This window comes from Lissotriton vulgaris, chromosome 11, assembly GCF_964263255.1.
Source record: "Lissotriton vulgaris chromosome 11, aLisVul1.2, whole genome shotgun sequence".
NCBI classification, from domain to species: domain Eukaryota; kingdom Metazoa; phylum Chordata; class Amphibia; order Caudata; family Salamandridae; genus Lissotriton; species Lissotriton vulgaris.
The window spans coordinates 421,009,642-421,030,807 of NC_141699.1; the positions used below are offsets into that span (position 1 = coordinate 421,009,642).

At 43.0% G+C, this 21,166-nt stretch overlaps 1 protein-coding gene across 1 annotated transcript in view; it reads right to left on the reverse strand.

The window, feature by feature from the left end:
* The window catches only part of ANTXR1 (ANTXR cell adhesion molecule 1), a 487,726-nt gene that overhangs the window by 243,928 nt on the left and 222,632 nt on the right, over nt 1-21,166 (reverse strand). The window contains exon 10 of the mRNA XM_086943491.1: nt 19,397-19,495. Within this exon, the coding sequence (XP_086799617.1) occupies nt 19,397-19,495 (99 nt within the window). The remainder of the gene's footprint in view (nt 1-19,396; nt 19,496-21,166) is intronic.

Here is a 21,166-nt window from a genome sequence, read left to right on the forward strand (position 1 = left end):
TGAGGATGTCAAACTTATATACGCCCTCCAGACTCTAGTAAGCGAGGTCTCACGTTGACTCAAAATTTTTAATTCCTTTAATAATGTATAGCACCAGTGAACATAGTCCGCACCGAGAACAAATATCGGTACAAATGGGCCAGACCAGGGTATACCGAGCAGGGGGGGGGCTTTTTACTGCATTTTACTGTATTTTATTGAACCAAACTGTATTTTTCTATACTGTAATGATTTTAAGTAATCGCACAGTTCATAAATAAAAAAATACTTGGAACTTCAACTAATCTTCTTCATTGGCACAAACTGGAATATTTCTGTAAGAGACAGCTGGAAATGCCATTTGAATTGTAAAAGATGGGATTCGGTCATCTGGAGTCTTGCCAGCTGTTGTAATGGTAACCATGCCTATAACGTCACAGCCTACTTACCAGTCACGAGAGAGGTCTTAAGCCGTCCCACAGCATGCACAACATTCTAAAAAAGAACCATGTACCATCTTAGCCCGCATCACATTCGTGAAAGTGGTATCAGGCCCCAGCACAATTCATGTTGTAGATTGCTCAGTATTTTAGAATAAGCTCTTAGATCAATGCATGCTTTGTCATCGACATGAGTGCCTTGCTCAATGTGCCACTGGAACCAAGCCACACTGAACTAATGGGCCCCAATCAGGGTGATACTGGTCTTGGGATGCTTGTGTACCAGTTCAGGGAGGACTCGGCCCGCCAGTTCAGGCTGGACGGTCCTGTTGGAGCAGAATCAAGACTGATTTGATTATGGCTGTGTCCAAACTGACGTGGTATTATGTGGTATTATGGGCAAAAGAGCGATGGTTGGAATGCTACCCCAAGCGATTGCCAGTAGGTAGACTGGATAGTACAGCAAAAGTAATGCCACCAGATGATTGTCCTCTGGTTTAACACTTTCTTTAGAAACAGGTGGCTTCTCCATTATCATACAACACAAAACCAGGCTGGTGGTTTGTCTACTAGCAGGGGTAAAACAAGACGCCTCCTGTTCCCTGAATCATATTTGGAAGAATGAGGAACTCAAACCACTCACAAGGCCAGCAATCCCTTGAATTGATATGGGCAATGTTCTTTTGCAAATGTTAAGGTTTGCTAAAGAAACAAATACTGACTACAGCAAGGCAATAAATAAAACAAAACACAACAGAATGTAGTATTAGGTGTTGTACAGGACTCAAAGGATTTCAAGGGTTGGGTGGAAATGAGTTTGAGAGACAAAAAAAACCACACGTGAAGAAAGGGAGAATTTTCAAGACAAAAAAGAAAACTGAAGTAAAACTCAAAAAAGGAGACCGAAATTGAGAGAGTGAGGTAGTAAGGATATGGGAGGCAAGACAAGATTGAGAGAGAGCTTACAAGGGAGACAGAGGAGTGAGAGAAGAGAAAATATATAGACAGAGAGGAAGAAAGACAGAGAGAGCGGACGAGAGGTCGGTGTGAAGGAAATGTGAAAAAGGAATGTGAAACCGCTGCGGCACCGCCAAGCATATTACTAGTTTCCTCACCGCCAGTTTTCATGGTGGTGCCACCGCCATGCATAGTGTGGCACTGTGGAAAATAAGGGAGTCCCACAGGGACCCCTGTTGCCTCTGCGCCAGGGAATGCATGCAGGGTGGAGCACATTGTGTGCCCCCCTGCCTACATGTACCCCCAGTTCCCGCAGGGCATGGACTGTTTGCAGGAATATGCAATGGCGTTCCCATTGCAGTGCTTTGCTAAGGCTCACATACGACAGTACGGTGAAGCTCAAATTACATTCTAAGGAGAGTTTATCCTTATTAGTTAAGTAATATTTCTAATCTGTATGTTAGAGGGACATATTTACACGCCCCTATCGCCACAGGAACTTTGCTTTTAGTGACGTTCCTGTGGCGATATGTGCTTTGCTTTATTTACAAGGATGCGTTAAGCCACTTAACGTGGCTTAACGCTGCCTTTCAAATAAGGCCCCTTTCACGCAATACTTAGCGTGAAATGTGTGGGCAATGGGTGTTACAGTGAGTGTTCCACCGCAACACCCATTGATTTTGACACTGTCTCATATTGACAAGGGCCGCGTAAATATGGGGCAGCACAAAAATTAAGACCAAAGAAAGCCTGGTCTTAAACAGGCTCAGCGAGGAGAAATGTTTCATTTCTCCTTCTTTTTGCTGTTTTCATGGGTGCTGCATTGTGCAGCACACATAGAAACAGCAAAAGGCCTTTGATTGTTTATGTGCAGGAAGGTGTACCTTCCTGCACATAAACAATCAAAGGCCTTTTTTCAATAAGAAACGTTTTGCAACTTCTATGTGTGCTGCATTAAGCAGCACACATAGACGTATCAAAATGCCATTTAAAGATTGTTTATGTGCAGGAAGGGACACCTTCCTGCACATAAACAATCTTCGCCTAAACGCAGACACCCTTGCGCTATGGTGCAAGGGTGTCTGCGTTGGCACCAGCTCAGCGGGAAATGCAGGGCTGCACCATATTGTTGTGAATCAATATCACTCAGTAATTGCCCCATGTCATCGACAAAATATACATGTTACAAGATAATTTCCTTTGTGATATTAGTACTTGTTGAAATATTGCACCATTGCTTACAAGACATGCCCTCCTAAATTGAAAAGCATGGTGACGTTACTAAATTGTATTGCACAGATTTTTTTTAGCTGTGGCCTATGGCTAGCCTTCTGTTTTCCCAAAAAATCTAACTAAAAATACATACATGCAGGAACATTAAGTTTCCTTCTTCATCCATTGGCCTGTTCAAGTGGCGTTCATATTTTGCTTCCACTTAGTATTGCATATGGCAATGGGAAAGTGGTCAGCGCACATCAGCCGTTTGTCTCTCTCTACTGTGCATGTGCTAACATCTGCCTCAAGGTGAGGCACTCATAATCACGGCCTTAGAGCGCATATTTTCTATAGCCTTAAAAATGACTTGTTACTTAAATATTTTGTATCCTTCAATGCTTGTTTCTACAGTGCTGGCAATTGTTATTTCAATAACTGATAATTCAATCCCATCAGCTCTCACTGGTCTCAGGTTGTCACCAATTTTTAATCCACTTATCATTGTTTTAAGGATTTCCCCTAAACAACAACTGGTGTCAGTTCAAACTATTTACATTTTCTTTTGACATCTTATGGGGCTTATTTACAAGCCCCTTGCACCGCCGGTACGTCACCTTTTCCCATATTAAAATTGACGCACCAGCGGTGCAAGGGCTTGTAAATGATCCTCTAAGAGTTTTAATGTAGTGAGGGAAGCAGCATATTTAAGCTGATACATTCATTTTAGGTTTTTGATCATTGGGACTCCTAGATAAAGGCAATAAAGGTACCATAGTGACTATTCATCTACATTATATGTGTATACCTATTTCTATTTTGCTGTTTCATATTCTCGTCTGCTATTTTATGTGCATCTTTATAGGCCATAAAAAGACTGCATATGTTTCTCCTTCCTCGTTGGCGTGCAATTGGTATTTTGCCAGATAGTCAGTTCTCTAGAAGGCTGTGTTGAAAAACCGAAGTGAAGAATGTCCAGCTTGAGTTTCAATAATATTTTCTGCCTCTCCAGTCTCAGAGGCCAAAATTACCCCCAAAAAAACCTCTGGCAGTCCTCAAACAATACACCAAAGGGAAGCCTTTGTTTACACTGGCTAACTTAATGCTTTCTGAGCTAGCTCTAAGCAACCAGCGCCCCTCAACCCCAAAGTTTAGTTGAGGAAGCTAGGATTCATGAAAAAAAATAACATTTTCTCGACTGCACAACATTGTTTTGGTCAGCAGCCAGATATTTTGACATCTGTTCTCTCTAATGCTCTCTGTGACTGTATGCATATCCACAATGTGGTGATGTCAGTTTTGGAGCTGATACAAATGTAGATTTGAGGCCAAACATTCTTAAATTACTAGGAGTTATTGCCTGAAATTTCAATTAAATGTAGGTTAAGACTCGATGGCTGGCTGGCGTGCAAGAATGAATTGATGCCTTTTTCAAATTGTGTGCATAATTAATATATTCATTGGAAATGCTTTTTTAAAGTGACTTGGGACTAGAAACAACAAGATTCAAGAAAGAATAGAACACATGTTCTTTACTAATGAAATTGGTCTAGAATTTGTTGGAGCTATTGGCATTGTAAATGGCAATGTTTTTTACTCATGTGTTATGGGGTGTATTTATGTGGTGTGTTGTGGAATTATGCAGTTTGGATTGGATTAGTTAGTTGCATAATTGTTTGATGTGGAATTGTGTGGTGTGGAGTGAATTTGTGTACTGGTATTATGTGGCATGGTGTGCTTGGAATTATGTTGATAGTAATTATAGGGGGCCAGCATTTTTGATTGGTACTGCAGAGAGCGAGTGTCGGTCGATGGGTTTGGCTAAAGCCCATATTGCAGATACATAAAGTCTTTCAGAACATAGCTCAAAGTAATAACCTTTTCAAAAGCAGGGTGTTGAAATTCCATCCCACGGGTAGTGGTGGAGCATGGGAGTCAGGGCTTTAGCGAGACGCAATAGAGATGGAGGGGCCACCACCGGCTGTAACAGGAGCAAGCTGAAAGCAGTATGATGGCCAACAAAAATTTTCACAAAGTGAAATCGCCTGGGTGTCAACCAAGCACCCAGGAGAGGGCCTTTGGAAAGCAGTCCACCAATAGGAGGCACACATTTTTCAATGGCATAACAGTGAGCGAGTGGCAGTTGATGGGCTTGGTTAAAGCCCATATTGTAGATGCATAAAGTCTCGCAGAGCAGCGCATGCACGCTGACTCTAGGCACAGCCTAAAAAGGAGGCCAAAGTAAATCTGATGAATAGATTACATCCGTGCTGAACCTTCCCCTAGTATGAGCAAATAATTAATTTGGAAATCACCACACCTGGCAAAAGATGGCCACAGATCCTACTTTCTGCATGTTTCTTTTCCCCCTTCACAGAGAATTCTTCCCCTCTCCAATGACCTCAATGAAAATGGATACGTTTTCTGGTCAAATCCACTCCTACCTGCTCCACAATCAAGAGTCTGATATTTTATTTAACTAGCAGACGTATGTTACCATATCTTTGGCGTGTATTCAGAGCTTTTGTCTTTGTATGGTTTTTGTTTGTCTTTGCTAGTTACATCACTCTGATACCCTAGGGTCACATTTTAACACTCTTTTAAAAACATAAAATGGTCTCCTAAGAAAGCATACTAACTAGGGTTGACAAAACATACACGTTTCATGTGCTGACATTATAGTTTTAATGCATACAAAACCTATTAATCACTTAAATGTGACGATAAAAATGAGGTGAACCATAGACATGGTGGAAGCTCTCTATACAAGTAAGGGGAACCTAACCTAAAGTAACCTAACTAAATCTAACCTCACCTAATCTAACCTATACTAATCTTATCCTATACTATCCTATCCTAACCTAACCTAACCTAACCTAACATAACATAACCTAATCTAACTCCTCCAATGCACTGCTTATAACTTCACATATGGAACACCCACATCTAACATAACAATGCACTACTTATGACACACATATCTTTGGCAGAATTAAATTGATTATTTTCGTCCTTATTATTTTTTTTGGGCAGATGTGTAGTTACCTGTCCCCAGCATGCATCTTGAAATGCAGTTCTTACCTCCGGCTAGGGTTATCCATGCATGTTGAAGAGATGGTTGAGAGCGATCTGTGGGCTTGGTCGTGGAGTTAAAACTGCTAATTCTAATCTTTTGGCTTCGACCTGGCATGATAATTCAGAACCACCACAATTGTGTGCATGAGATGTCAGTACATTGTTACAGGCAATCGAATTAAATTCCATGGCTCACTGTATTATATGTTGCAGACAGGCTAAGATGGACCTGAGCTTCAGGACTGTTTGTGGCTAGAGACAAAAGGATCCCCTCCTTAATCCTGGCAAGAAAGAATTCAGTGGTCCTTCTTGATATGAAACTAGACTGACAGTTGTTGAAAACTTAATTTTATTCCAGGTGTTTTGGGGTTTGATTAGCTACCTCATCATCATGATTTTGCTCAGAATCGGTAGATCTGAAATTGGGTGAAAGTTAATTAGGATCTTAGGATCTGCAGATGTGTTTTGTTTAGGGATGAGTTATTATCACATATGTATCCGTCTTTTTGTGACTTCTTTGAGAAACAAGGGAGAGAATTATCAGATCTATCAGTTTCAATCCTAGGGCATTAATACGTTGCTAAATATGTGTTATTGCGCGGGAATCAAGTGGGATGTTTGATGAGTTTGTCTTCTATGGCCGTAAAATGACTCCACTGTGGCATACGAATGCAGAACTGTGACACATATCAACCATTCTTAGACATATGATGACTGCACCTAGACCTATTAAGAAATGACTTAGAGCTTTGCTTGGGTCTTGTATGGCATATATGACCATATTTATGTATAGCATTGTTTTGTAAAGCTCCGGATTGTGACAAATATCCTCTATAGCACGCTGAAGACAGTAAGACCTCTTAGTTCTTCCAGGGTATTCTAAGAATGGACGAGGCAACATCTGTAGAGACAGGGGATCGAGTCACAAAAGAAGACGTTTCAGATTCTATCTTCAGTGGGGTCAAACCATGTACATGGGTCCGTTTCACTTCTTGGAAGGTTGGCAATAACAGGGTGTTGAGAATGCAACTTTAAATAGGTTTGTTTTCAAGTTTTATAAAAAGTTGGCACACTAGGTTAAGCCTTCAGTTTCAAACACAGCGCTTTCCAGAGCTGGCTTCCCCCATGCAGATTAACTTCACACTATGGACCTGTTGATTACATTTAGCTAGAACAGTTAGATTTCCATTACTGGATCTCAGTTTGAGCTCCTTCAAAATATAGCTCAGGATCAAGAGAGCCAGATCTATGTAAGATTGTCAGCGTGTCCCCTTTAGGTACGTTTATAGACAATACTCTAAATTAGGCTCCCATAGTCTGTGATATCCTGGAAATCTGTCAGGAAGTCCACCTTCCGGAGTCGATGTTGACTACCCCTCTAAATGTACTCTTCAATAGGTATTTTTTGCAGGGGAACCAAGTCTCTTGTCTGACGACTGTTCAAACAGCAGTCAGTGAGTGAAATAACAGTTTCAAGCAGTCCAAACTTTTAGGATCTCAGCTAAAACATGATTGTATTGATAGTAAGGATTCAAATAGTTAAAATTTTGGTCTGGTGGAGGGAAACTTTCCTTATAATTTCTACGAATCAGTGAGAAGTGACAACTTCCAATTCAATCCTAACAAAATGTTCATGGCTAAACCAGCCTTCTGATACAACACTTCATGTTGTGTCATTGAAGTCTATTCCAGGGAGACTTGCTTTGAAACTCTTCTACAATGACCAGATCCTGATATACAAAGCTCTGAGTCTGCCCCTTAGCTGTATTAATTAATTGAGGAAACACTCTTGGAAAACCAACCTTGTCCGGCTCTGAGTTGAGTTCCTCAGTTGCAATGAGTAGAGACACCCTGTAAGGGAGCAGAGGAGCATCAAAGGTACCCATAGCACTATAACAGACCTGTGAACATGCTACTTTGGAAAGTTCCTGTAAGTTCCTTGTAAATATCATCTTCCGGCTATGCCCACCCCCCACTTCCATGTTCTAAGTTAAGGAGCCACTAATGACTTCTGTTTGCCCTGTTGATGACAGGCCGGGGCCTATTGTTCTGTTGGAGGAAATACATTTCAAACCTCACCATGGAGGCTAATTAATGAGGAGGGACAGCCTAACAGAACATGGAATCACTTCCCAGGCTCTCAGTGAGCGACAAACTAGAGTTTATAAACTCACCATTGTAGTATAGTTAACAACAATCTATACGCTCTGTTTAATTGGATTTTGTCATAAATATGACAATGGTGCTCATACGGTCTTTATAGCTACTTTCTATCATGACTGATCAAAAAATTACTTTTATTCACAAATAGGTTTTCTGTCAGGGAAAACAAATGTTTGTACCTCTTCACTGCAGGGACATACCAATCTAAACATTAATCATGTACCAACTTTGGGAATTACACACCCAGGCTATGTGGGTTTCAAGGTACTACATACAGATGATTTAGCTAATGTCTAAAATAGGCTCTTGTACCTGTTCAAAGAGCTTCCATTGGCAAGTACTTGATGCAGCGTTCTGACTGCAGTTCAGAACAAGGAAGGTAGACCTGAAGTCATGCTTTAAAACATTTTCATGTGGTTAATGTAAGTCTACACTGCAGCCCACTGCTGTCCCACACCTACAAAGCCCTGCACAACCAAGGAACAGCTTACATTAACTACTGCCTGAACTTCCACAAACCCTCCAGACTCCTGTGCTCTGCCTCCCTCTCCCTCACTCACATTCCCCACATCCACCAAAGCACCAGTTGAAGATGCTCCTTCTCCTATTTCACAGCGAATTCCTGGAACAGCCTCCCCCATTGACAGAAATGTTGTTCAGCGACATTTCACCTATTATCAAGGATATCACTGTTAGTGATAAAAAAAGCAGCGCTAACCGCGGTTAGCGCTGCTTTTTTTACACCTGGTATTTTCCTGACTTAGCCATGATATCCTATGGAAGGTTGATATCATGGCTAAGTTTGTGAGCCCCTATCATCAAGCTATCACCAAACTTCGAGAGATTATCGTTGGTTTTCCAGCGATAATCTCTCATTTGTCAGTTAGCGCGAGGATTTTTATCACTTCTGAGATAAGCATTGCTAATAGCACGCTATCTCAGTGATGAAAATCCACGCTACCCGGCGATAATTATCCTAGTGCTAAGTGCGCTTAGCGATAATTATCACTGGGGCTTGATAATATGGCCCTGAATTTCTCAAGGGTGAGCTTGACTATGGAGGCAAGGCTGTTCTGATACTGTTCGATCTGTTGGTGGCCTTAGATACGGTCCCACATGAGAGGCTCATGGAGAGACGTGCTAACATCGGCATGGGGGACCGCCTTAACATGGATGTCATCCTTCTTGGTAAATAGATCTCAGGACATTTTGCTCCCCCTTTTCTCATTCCCGGTTACGGCAATGAAATGTACGTGTCCCTCAGGGCTCCATTCTCAGTCCTATTCTTTTTAATGTATATCTATCCTCCTTGCATTTCTGGTAGAGGAAGAGGGCGCCAAAATTATTTCCTATGCTGAGGACATTCAGCTGATTTTTACGTGTGAAAAAAGGAACCGACTTTGACGGGGCAATGATTAGGTCTTGCCTCGCAATGGTTTTTAACTGGCTTAAGATCAATCAGCTAAAGTGCAATCCTGACAAAACTGAAGTTGTTTCCTTTGGTAATCCAGAAACACGTGACTGGAGCTCTTGGGGCCAAAAGATCTGCTGCTCCCGCCCGCGGAAAAGGAGAAAGTAAAAAAATTAGGAATTGTCATAGACAAGACACTCTGCATGCACTTTCAAATTCAAAATCTAACTGGCGCTTGCATTGCCATACTCCGGATGCTAAAAAAATTCCTGCCACTGTTACCACCTGAGAGCAGAAAGATAGTGGTACAGGCTCTGGTGACATCAAAGCTTTACTATGTCAACAGCTTGTACCTCGGTCTTCCCAAAACCCTTATCCAATGCCTACAAGTGGTACAAAACGCGGAGGCCAGAGCCATCCTGAGACCTAAACCCAGATCTAGTATGACCCTTATTCTTAAGTCTCTACACAGGCTCTAAATAAAAGAAAGAATCGACTTCAAAGTGATGACCATCTTCTTTAAAGCTTTCCAGTGTTAGGAGCCGGCTACATAAATAAGCGTGTTAATCGCTACACAACATCTAGTCCCCTAAGATCTTCCAATGCCAACCTGGCCTTCATGCCTAAAATATGTTGTGGCCGCACTGGAGGCAAATCCCTCTGCTTTCTAAGAGCAAAATTGTGGAATAGCCTCCCTGAGTCTCTGCGACTAACCACAGACCTACTTTGTTTCAGGAAGAACTTAAAAACCTGGCTTTTTAATAACTATGGAGTCTTTTACGCACGTTTTCCTCCCGCTGTTATGCACCAGGACACTCTATTGTGAGTAGCTGCGCGCTTTATTAAATACACTATTTCATTTCATTAGGTCTTAGACAGTACAGAGAAATATTTGTCCAAATTCTAAGGGCCTTATTTATGAGGTCTTGCTTCACTTTTATGCTGCTAGTGTGTCACTTTTTGTGACGCACCAGCAGTGTAAAAAATGTGCCATGTTGCGCCCTATTTACAAAGTGACACATCTAGGCAGATGTGTCACTTTGTAAACCCCTGCATGACATTGTACCTGTGCCAGGTATAATGTATGCAGGGTGGGTGTTGCCCCGCAAAAAGCCTTGTAGAAGGGGCACATTGAAATCCATGAGAACTCAGTGCGCCACTTCTAGGACGCCATTACGTCAATATCTTACACCTGCCTCACAGCAGGCGTAAGACTGATGCAGGCCCTTTCACATGGGGCTTCCCCCATGTGAAAAGACACATTGCTGGAGTTGCCGCTATTTTCACACACACCCCAGCAATGCATCACTTTTGCGCCCACAGATACGTCAGAAATACTGATGTTTCTGTAACTCCTTGCGACATGATGCGTCATACAGTAAATATGACGCATCCATCATGTCGCAAGGAGGGCGCACTAAGAAGTGACGCATCCCTGTTTTCACACAGCGATGCATCACTTCACATAAATAAGGGCCTAAATGTGTTTACATCTAATTTTCTTTGTTTTCAATTTTGTAACACAGCAGCAGCTCACCAATATTACTGCAAATAATCTCTGTGAACCCCTCCCATTTCTTATATGTTAGACCTTGATTTGATCTAAAAGAAACTTTTTTATGTAAATTGCATGAAACATAAATACAACATTTCTCTGCAAAAAGGCTGTACTAGACTCTCACACATCATGTACATAAAAAATAAATTAAAGGAAAACAGTATTCAAAACAATCTTTTTGAGAAATATTCAAGGTCATTAGGAGAACGGAGCTGACTCTGTCAAGGGGCCCCTGAATGGCTGGGGCCCTGGGCAAGAGCCCACTTTGCCCATGCATTAAAATGTCTCTGTCCTCACCTGCAGGAAGTAGGAAAGAGATTAACAGCAATCCTCAGCATAGAATTTGAACAGGAGGTATTGTATCCTTTATAATGATAATGATACCAAAAATTAGATGACCCTTCCCCATTGCACGTCATGCCGATAAATGGTAGTACATAAGTTAAAGGTTGAAGAGGTGTGGTTAGACACATGAATTTATGATGGAGTCATCTCTCAACCCTGAGGTTCCTACTTCAAGTCTGAAAGCACTTTAAGGTATAGAGGAATGCATTGCATAAGTTCACACATTAGTATATTAACTAGGCCTGGGAGGTAAACCTCGCTCCGCACGTGGAATTTGCGGAATTTTGGCAACTCCGCAGAGAATGCAGAATTGCCAAAAATTCTACGATCCGCAGCGTAGCTGAACTTTTTTCTTGTTCGCGCTTTCAAAATGCACGCTTGCGCACGCTGTAGCGAGTTACCGGGATCCCTGCATTAGCCGACGAGTTTTCCTATCCGTTCGCGGTAGCCTGCCGTGTGATCCCGCAAGAGTGTGTGATCGTGAACATGTCACTCGGACGCGCCATCGAACATCCGCGGTCGCGAACAGGAAACACACATTGCGAAGGGGCGGGACTAGTGAAACAAGTTGGTCTTGCTAATTGGCAACTGCAAGGGCAAGTTCACGAGATATTTCCCTTGAGCAGGCAAACAGCGTCCCCGAACAGGAAAAAACACATCATGAATGGGCGGAACAAGAAGTTCCGCATACTCATGGAATTCTGCGTAGCTCACAGAGATTTGTTACCATTTCGCAGAACTTTGTGTAACACGACTACGCAAATTCCGCCCACCCCTAATATTAACAAGTAACTAAAGCTTGACATCTCATTAATGCCAGGAATTTTGTAGAGTATTTAGGCGTGCTAATATCACACATTTATCCAATAACTCTGTTGTAATATTTTCATTCACTGTACAGCACATATCCTAGGACTATTACATTAAGATATCATATCTTGGCATTTTTGAAGTTCCTTCCTCCATCGGAGGTTCTTCATCTAAGTCATCATTAGTAATGTATGTTTCATCTACATAAAAGCCCACACTCAAATCCTCTTGCATCAATTCAGTGAAAGGGGATGAAAAAAATCTATTAAGTTTTTATGAACTTGAGGCATCTCGTGGTCCATACTGTGTTGCTGTTAATGTGAATTATGTTAGTATGATTCAAGGACTATACTATGGGTGAAGAACCCATTTACTATGTCAATAGTGGTTTTGCATTTTCTGCATGTGAGTTGCATCATTAATCTAGCACCAATGTGTATTCTGTACAGTGTATGTTTTACAATGTGGGTTTAAACTGTGATAGTCCAGTACTAATCTCCAGGATTTTTTTTTTAAACAGGTGTCATTGGGTCTTCATGGTAGAATGACATCGGTTGTTCATCCTCTGATATTGCATATTATCAAATATGCATTTCTGTTCCTGCTTTCACTTCAGTTATATAGGATACTGCGCCTCAACCTGTGGTTCTTCTCTAAAGGGTATCACAAGAAAATGCTTCCTTGAGTCAACCAGCATGATTTTTAGATAGTGCTGGAGCCATTTGAGATGCACACATTGAGACATAGCGGTCCTTCAGTAGCCGGGGCACTTGCAAAGAGAAGACTACAATTATGGGCTCTTTGGTGGGAGTGTTGTATATAACTTGTGGGGGCTAATCCTCTTTGACCAGTATAACTTCATAGGAATCTGTCAATTGAGTCCAGAAATGCATGATGATTGTCCACTTAAATTCCCCTAAATTTTAAGTCCAGTTTTTCTGACTTAAGCACTGCTTATTTAAATGCTCATCTGTGGCTTTGTTATGCATTTTAATTGCTTGCGCCGGGTGCACCTATTAAAAGGCGAACTCGCACTGCCCTGGGGGAAGCGCATTCATATGAAAACACGGAGCGGCTGCTTGCAGTCACTCTGTGTTTTCACAGTGCAGGAGGCACCCATCTGCACTTTTACAGGGGATTAGAGATCCACTTGCAGGCAGGTGCAGTCAGTGACAGCCTCAAAAGTAGAATACACTAATCTCTGTGAACTGTTTCCCAGAAACAGAAAGAACCAGAATGTGTCAAACACTCGCTAAGAGAGGAAACAGAATACATTACACTAACCAGAAAATCTGAATTGTAGAAATTAAAAGAAAAATAAACTGCAATGCAAGGTATTGAATGTGAAACCAACGGAACTCAAATCTGTGAGATTTGATCCGAGGAATAGAAGAGATACAAATATCACATAGTAACAGCCAGATATGATTGAACATTGGCCAAAGTACATTCAACATTCACGGTGGTCAATATAACATTCAAGAAAACTAAGCAAAAAAAATATTTCTTACTCATGAACTATTGTCTATTTTTATAAACTATTACAGATTATTTTGAGGGGGCTACAGTTTGTGTTTCAAGTGCAAGTATGGAATAATTGCCTAGAGGCTGTGGTCTCTTGTGAAGCAAGGCCGTTTTGAAATGTTGAACTTCACCAGTGGTACAATATTTTCATGAAGAACCTGACAACAGAAATCTGCAATTAATTTGGGGTGCCAACGTTTAATTCATGCTCCATGCTGACCATCAGAGGTTCCCTTTCTATTTTAATAAAATGGCATACCTCTGAACATACATTCTAAAAAGTGTTTTTTAATTTACAAAAACATGCTATTTGCTGGATATCAGCTTCACTATGAAAAGTTATTGTGATCTCCAAAACATGTTTTGCCATAGTCTACATGTATTAAAGAGATATATTTTCATGTCTGAAGTGGACAGTTGTGTCTAAAGGATTTCAGGAATTATCACCCACCATTCAGACACATCTTCCAATGTGTTACATTGATTCAACTGGCATTTTCAAACGTGTTTTTCTTAGTGGATAATACTTAATTGAAAAGATTTCCCATGATAAATATTGCTCTGCCAATTTTGTAAGTGGAAGTTCTAAGAATTACGCAATCTATGTTTCCTAAAGGAATATCAACAGCAGATATGTTACAAGTTATGAGCTTTTTAGAGTTTAAAAACGGAAATTAAGTAATAATCCATGTACTTGAACACATTTTACATCTGGATTAAATACTTACTTTGTTAAATTAAAATTATGTCTTTCCATTACCATGTTTGCGTTTCTAAGGTCTAGGAATGAAAGTTTCACAAAGCCTAAACTGCTTCACAATGCAGTTTTACTAGTGCTATCTTCCTACTGTATCTGCCCGTATATGAAATGGATGACTGAACAATAGAAAACCTAAATAGTTCATTGTATGGAGTTGTGAATTGTTATCATCAATCTTTTAAAATACGTTTTAGTGATTGCACTGTTTACCCGCACAACATCAGCCCACCCTTAAAATAGCTTCTAGCAGACACCCATTTCATGCGTCTTTATTTAAAAAGCTATAAAAGGCGCCCTTAGGCAATAATCTACTTTAGTAATCTTGAGAGTAATGATTTATTTAACAGTTGTTTTATTTGCAAAGCAACAATTTATTGATGTGTTGTATAACAAAGCAATCCTCCATTGCAGAATACAGCATCATCCAATTCAGTATAAATTATAAAAGAAGCACTGCTGGGTAATTTAATGTGTCAATCAGTATTAGAACAAACCAGTTGGCCTGTAGTTAATTCCATCCGCCCACTTTGATTTTCTAACGTTTTTCCTTTTGTTGCACCATATTTTTAGATCTCAGCTAGATAGTGCATAAGTTGTCTCTTCAAGACATGTTGTTTACAATCAGTGGGCTTACAGCTCACCCATAGCCTGCCATTGGTAAGCTTCAGCTTTGTTCTCATTTGCTATGCTTCCATTCATCATGGCATACGTCATGTCCTCTTCTTGTGTTTGCCCCTCCACTAGAGCAAGGACCAAGACTTTGGGTCCATCCACTGCTCCCATTTTTGGAGCAGTATTACGGTTTTGCCTAGGCAGGGCGTGCACTGTCTCTTGAGACACCTTGTATCTACTGTATGGGCTTTCAGCACGCCCATCCGTTTTCATTTGTTCCTTCATGTGCCTTTCGAAATTCCTTTGGATTTTTGGGTGAATAGTTTACCTTTGTCCCTCCTTTTGTTATTTTGGTCACTCCTGGAGACTGGCCCTGTTATATGGATTATTTCACTATCGACCATATATGTTAAGTTTGGTGCACTAGTTTTTCTTTTGCCTCAGCTTGTTTGTCTTTCCGAGCACGCTCAGCCGAGGTCTTCAAATCATATCCTTACCTTGTTATCCACTGTCTTTGGTTTCACAAGCGCTATTTCAGCCGAAGGCGATGTTGTTTTTCATCCTATAACATTTCTGGTTTCATTAGCTCAAATGTCCACACCTTAAACAATATACTTATTCAATAGAAGTGTACTTTAAGAAGATGGCCAACAGTAGGATCGACCTTTTTACATTGTGCTTTTGACAGCATGATTATTTGCATATGATTAAAGAGGTAAACATGCTGTAAATGCTCCGTTTTATGAAAATAGAAGCTGCTTAAAGTTGCACGCTTTCAACCTATGATGCTTTCTCTTAGGGTTCAATAGTTGGTGAAATAAAACCAATATCAAGTGATGCCTCCTTGTGCTCTCCAAATGCGGCATGTAATGTGAGGTTAGTTAACAATGTATCCTACAAGTAGACAGTGCCACACCACCTCAACACCACCGTAGCACCAGCTCAGCATCAGTGCATCATCGCTTCAGCACCAGACACGTCACTCAACGCCACTTCAAGAGCATCACTGCAGCCCCACCTGATCATCACTTAGCAGCACCTCAGCACCACAATAACACCAGCACAGCAGCACCACATCAGCATCACTCAACCCCAGTGCAGTGCCACTACAGCTCCTGCACTTCACTACCTCTGCACCAGTGCAGCACCACCTCACTACCAGCACAGCACTACCTCAGCATCAGTGCAGCACCACCACTTCAGCATCAGCGTAGCACTAGTACAGCATCACTCAGCCCCACCACAGCATCGCTCAGCAACACCTCAGCACCAGCGCAGCATCTCCTTAGCATCACTCAACACCACCACACCACTACATCAGCATCAGCACAGCACCACATCCACATTAATGCACCGCCACCAACGCAACTCAGCACCAGTGCAGCCCCACCACAGCATAAGTGCACCACCACCTCAACTTCAGAATGAGTGCAGCACTATCTCAGCACCACTGCAGCATCACCTCACAACCAGCGCAGCACCAACTCAGCATCACTCAGCACCACCTAAGCACCAGCACAGCATCACCTGATCACCACCAAAGCTGAACTGAGCACCACCTCAGCCTCACTTAGCAACACTTCACTATCACTCAGCACCACCTTTGCATCACCTTCGCACAAACACACCACCACATCAGCACCACCTCAGTATCACTCAGCACCAGCTCAGCACCTGTGCAGCTCCACCTCAACACCAGAGCAGCATCAGCTCAACACCACCTTTGCATCAACACAGCACCAACTAAGCACCACATAGCACCACCTCAGCATCAGCACAACACCACCTGCTCATCAGTGCACCATCACCAGTGCAGCCTTAACTCAGCATTCGCACAGTGCTGCCTCAAAACCAGTGCAGCACCACTTCAGCTCCAGTGCAGCACCACCTCAACATCAGCACAGCACCACCTCAGCATCAGTAAAGCACCACCTCATCACCACACAGCACCACCTCAGCACCATATCAGCACAGCTCCACCTCCTCATCAGTGCACCACCAGCCGTGCATCACCAACTCAGCATCACCGCAGCACCACCTCAACACCAGCGCAGCACCAGCACAACACGTCCTCAACATTAGCTCAGCACCATGGCAGCATCAGCAAAGCACCACCTCAGCATCAGCACAGCCCCACCTCAGCACCACACAGCACCACCTCAAACCATATCAGCACAGCTCCACCTCCTCGTCAGTGCACCACCGGCCATGCATCACCAACTCAGCATCAGCGCAGCACCACCTCAACACCAGCGCAGCACCACCTCTGCACCAGCACAACACGTCCTCAACATTAGCTCAGCACTATGTCAGCATCAGCACAGCACCACCTCTGCATCCGTGCACCACCACCAGCGCAGCCCCACCTCAGGACCAGTGTGCCCCCACCTCAGCAGCAACTGAGTACCAGCACAGCACCACTTCAGCATCAGCATAGCACCACCTCACATCAGTGTAGCATCACCAGTGCAGGCCCACCTCAGGACCAGTGTACCCCCACCGCAGCATCAACTGAGTACCAGCGCAGCACCACTTCAGCATCAGCACAGCACCACATCAGCATCAGTGTAACATCACCTGAGCTCAGCACCAACTCAGCATCACCCAGCATCACCTGAGCACTAGCTCAGTACCACCTGAGCACCAGCACCTCAGCATCGCTCAGTACCACTGCATCATCACTATGCAGTGGTGCTGAGCATCACTAAGCAACACGTCAGCACCACTCAGCCCCACCTCAGCATCAGCGCAGAACCATCTGAGCACCACCACAGCTCACCTCAGCATCAGCACAGCACAATCTCAGCATCAGCACAGCACCACCTCATAAGTGCACCAGTACAGCACCATCTCAATATCAGCACAGCACCATCTCAGCATCAGCACAGCCCCACCTCAGCATCAGTGCATCACCACCTCAGCATCAGCACAGCATCACCTCAGCACAGCACCAACTCAACATCACACAACACCATCTGAGCACCAGCGGAGGACCACCACCTCAGCAAGACTCAGCATCACAACAGCATCACTCAGCGTCATCTCAGCATCACTCAGCAACACCTCAGCATCAGCACAGCACCACCTGAGCACCACCACAGCACCACCTCAGCATCAGCACAGCACCATCGCAGCACCATCGCAGCATCAGCACAGCACCACCTCATCAGTGCACCAGCACCAGTGCACCGCCAACTCAGCACCAGCGCAGCATCACCTCAACATCAGCCTCACACCACCTTATCATCAGCACAGCACCACCTTTGCATCAGTGGACCACCACCTATGCAGCCCCACCTCAGCACCAGTGCAGCCTCACCTCAGCAGCAACTCAGCAGCAACATAGCACCACTTCAGAATCAGCGCAACACCACCTCAGCATCAACACATCAGCACCTCATCACAGCACCAAGTCAGCATCACCCAGCACCACCTAAATGCCAGATTAGCACCACATGAGCACCTGTGCAGGACTACCACCTCAGCATGGCTCATTACCACCTCAGCATCACTCAGCACCAGCACAGAATCACTCAACGAGACCACACTATCACTCAACACACCCTCAGCACCCGTGCAGCATCTCCTCAGCATCACTCAACACCACCACAGCACCCCTTTGCCATCAGCACAGCGACACCATTGCATAAGTGCACCACCAACAGTGCAGCACCAATTGAGCACCAACACACCCCCACCAGAGCATCAGTGCAGCACTACCTCAGTACCAGCACAGCACCACCTCAGCAGCAACCCAATACCAATGCAGCACCACTACAGTATTAGCACAGCACCACCTCAGCACCAGTGCAGCATCACATCAGTGCAGCACCTAATCAGCATCACTTAGCACCACCTGAGCACCAGTACAGAATCACCTGCACACCACCTAAGCATCACTCAGCATTACAACATTTCACTCAGCCCCATCTGACCACCACCTCTGCAGAAGCACACCACCACCCCCAGCAACACCTCAGTATCACTCAACTACCACCTCAACGCGAGTGCAGCACCACCTCAGCACCAGCAGAGCATCAGCTCACCACCACCTCGGCATCAGCACAGCACCACCTCAGCATCTGCAGAGCACCACCTCAGCATCAGCATAGCACCACTTCCTCATTTTACAGTCTCTGCAAGCATGGTGTAACATTTAACAAGCAGTGAAAAAGCCAATATGTTTCAGCATTTACATTTCGCGCTATTGGTTTTGCCACTCCTTGTTGGCATTGGCATGTCCACCAAGCTTGAAAAAGGTTTTCTATTAAACAAACACATTCCAAAATTTCTGCCGATGCCCAAGCACGTGCCATGATGGATGCATGCATACCGTGATGTTTGTTTAATGAGCTGTTTAGGGTGACCCCCAGGAGCTTTGCCAGGCCTTAAAGTTTGCGTACTGGTGGATCCCAGATGTCTACGTACCAAGGCCAGCAATGGCCTAATTTAGCTTCGTAACTCGGCTGTTACAAATTTTCTTTTTAAAAGAACGTTCTAACCAGCATGTTAAAAAATCAAAAGAGAAGCAAATTGAGAAAACAACTTACTGAGAGTAACAGTCTCGTTAATCTTGAAGCTGCACAGGACACGGTCCACATTGCGCGCATGGCGGAATCCATTTCCTTTCACAACCACTTGGAAGGAAACTGGAAAGAAAAAAGAGAGAGAGAGCAAAGTCAGACATCTTGTCACAGAAGCCTGTGAACGCGTGGCTGGCTGCTTATATCACTGAAATATTCTCTAATATGAGAGGTCACACTAAGAGACATATTTTCAAAAAAGACACGCAACACAGCGCAGCAACAAAAGAGGCTGTGTTGCGTTGTGGGACAGGAAGGGAGCAGGAGAATGCCATAGTTACAGAGGCATGGTTCGCTTCTTCCCTCTTCCTAGCACTGGGGTTGATTTCAGCTGAAATGCGCCAGGCACTCACCTTAGTGCCATAGTGCTAGGATGTGTGCCTGAGTCTAGCATAGGTTTTGTACAGGAAAGGTACCCTTCAGGTACAAAATACTATACCAAGACAAATGTAAACACTTTCCCCTCTTTGTTTGTGTGCTGAACAGTGTAGTATGCATGCAAAGTAGGAAAAGAAAGGAGAAATAAAAGCATTTCTCCTTTTATCGCCTCCTTTGAAGTGACTTTAACTTTTGGCGCTAAACCCTATCTTCTATTTTTTGTAGATGGGTTTTGCATCAAAAGGAGTGGGTGGTTGCATGGGAACACCTATGTACCTCCCATGTCACTAATTAACGCAAAGCAGTGCTTCACGCTGCTTTACATTACTTTTAGGGTACTTTCCAGCGCAAAATTAGTTTTGAGCTGAAATTAAATTATATTTAAAAAAGTATGCTGGTTAGCATCACTTTTGTAAAGCTAACCCAGTGCAAAATGTTTGTAAATCTATCCCTAAGAGTGTGCAAAATTTGTGTAATTTGCTTTCCCATTATTCCAAGAATTTGCTGCAGAATTATATGAAATTACTCATAATTATGAAAAATCCAAATCAATAATTTTGCGCTATATTTTTTTTAATATGTCCTTATGCCATTTTTTGCCACAAGGACGGATATATAAACAAAAGCACAGTAAACATACGTGGTTCGGTACGTTTTCTGTTGTTCCTGTGCATTTCCTGTACAATTTTTCAGCGAATGCCATGTAAAATTGCATGGAGTAGGTTAATGGGGTAATTTATGGAATTTCACATAACAAAAGTAAAGTCAAATCCAAAAAATAACACAAATTACATTGGCCCAGGCCTATTCCTAGTCTACGCTCACATGTTGGCATACATATGTCAGAATAAGTATCTACAGAAGGTTGTTGGAGTAATCAGACATTTCTTACAGATGTGTGAATGCTAACCCACACTTACTGTGCAGTGGCTATCACAGTACAAAGCATCATGGGTGCTACTGGGAGAACATGATGCTCCCTTTTGACTAAGGCTTGCACATTGGCTACCCTTAAAAGCCCCATTAGACAGATCTACCAGTCCACCATATGGAATTTATTAAGAAATCGACAAAGGATTAGTGTTGTGATGTGAATGCAAAATTAGAATCTTGACAATGAAGTAACCAAATTAGCCACTCTGTTTGTAATACATTTAAGTGTTCCCTCCCCCAGGTCTCCAGACAGGGATGCTAACACTATCTGTTCAACGTTGCCACCTCTTTAACTGGCTGATTAAAGCAATCAACAGTTGAAGGTGACCAAAAAACTTTTGTTACGTTTTCTGGAGTGGCGTTGCAGCCCAATGTTAACAACCCTTGATCTGTCGGCGCTAAAAGCAATTTATTTTAGTTATATTC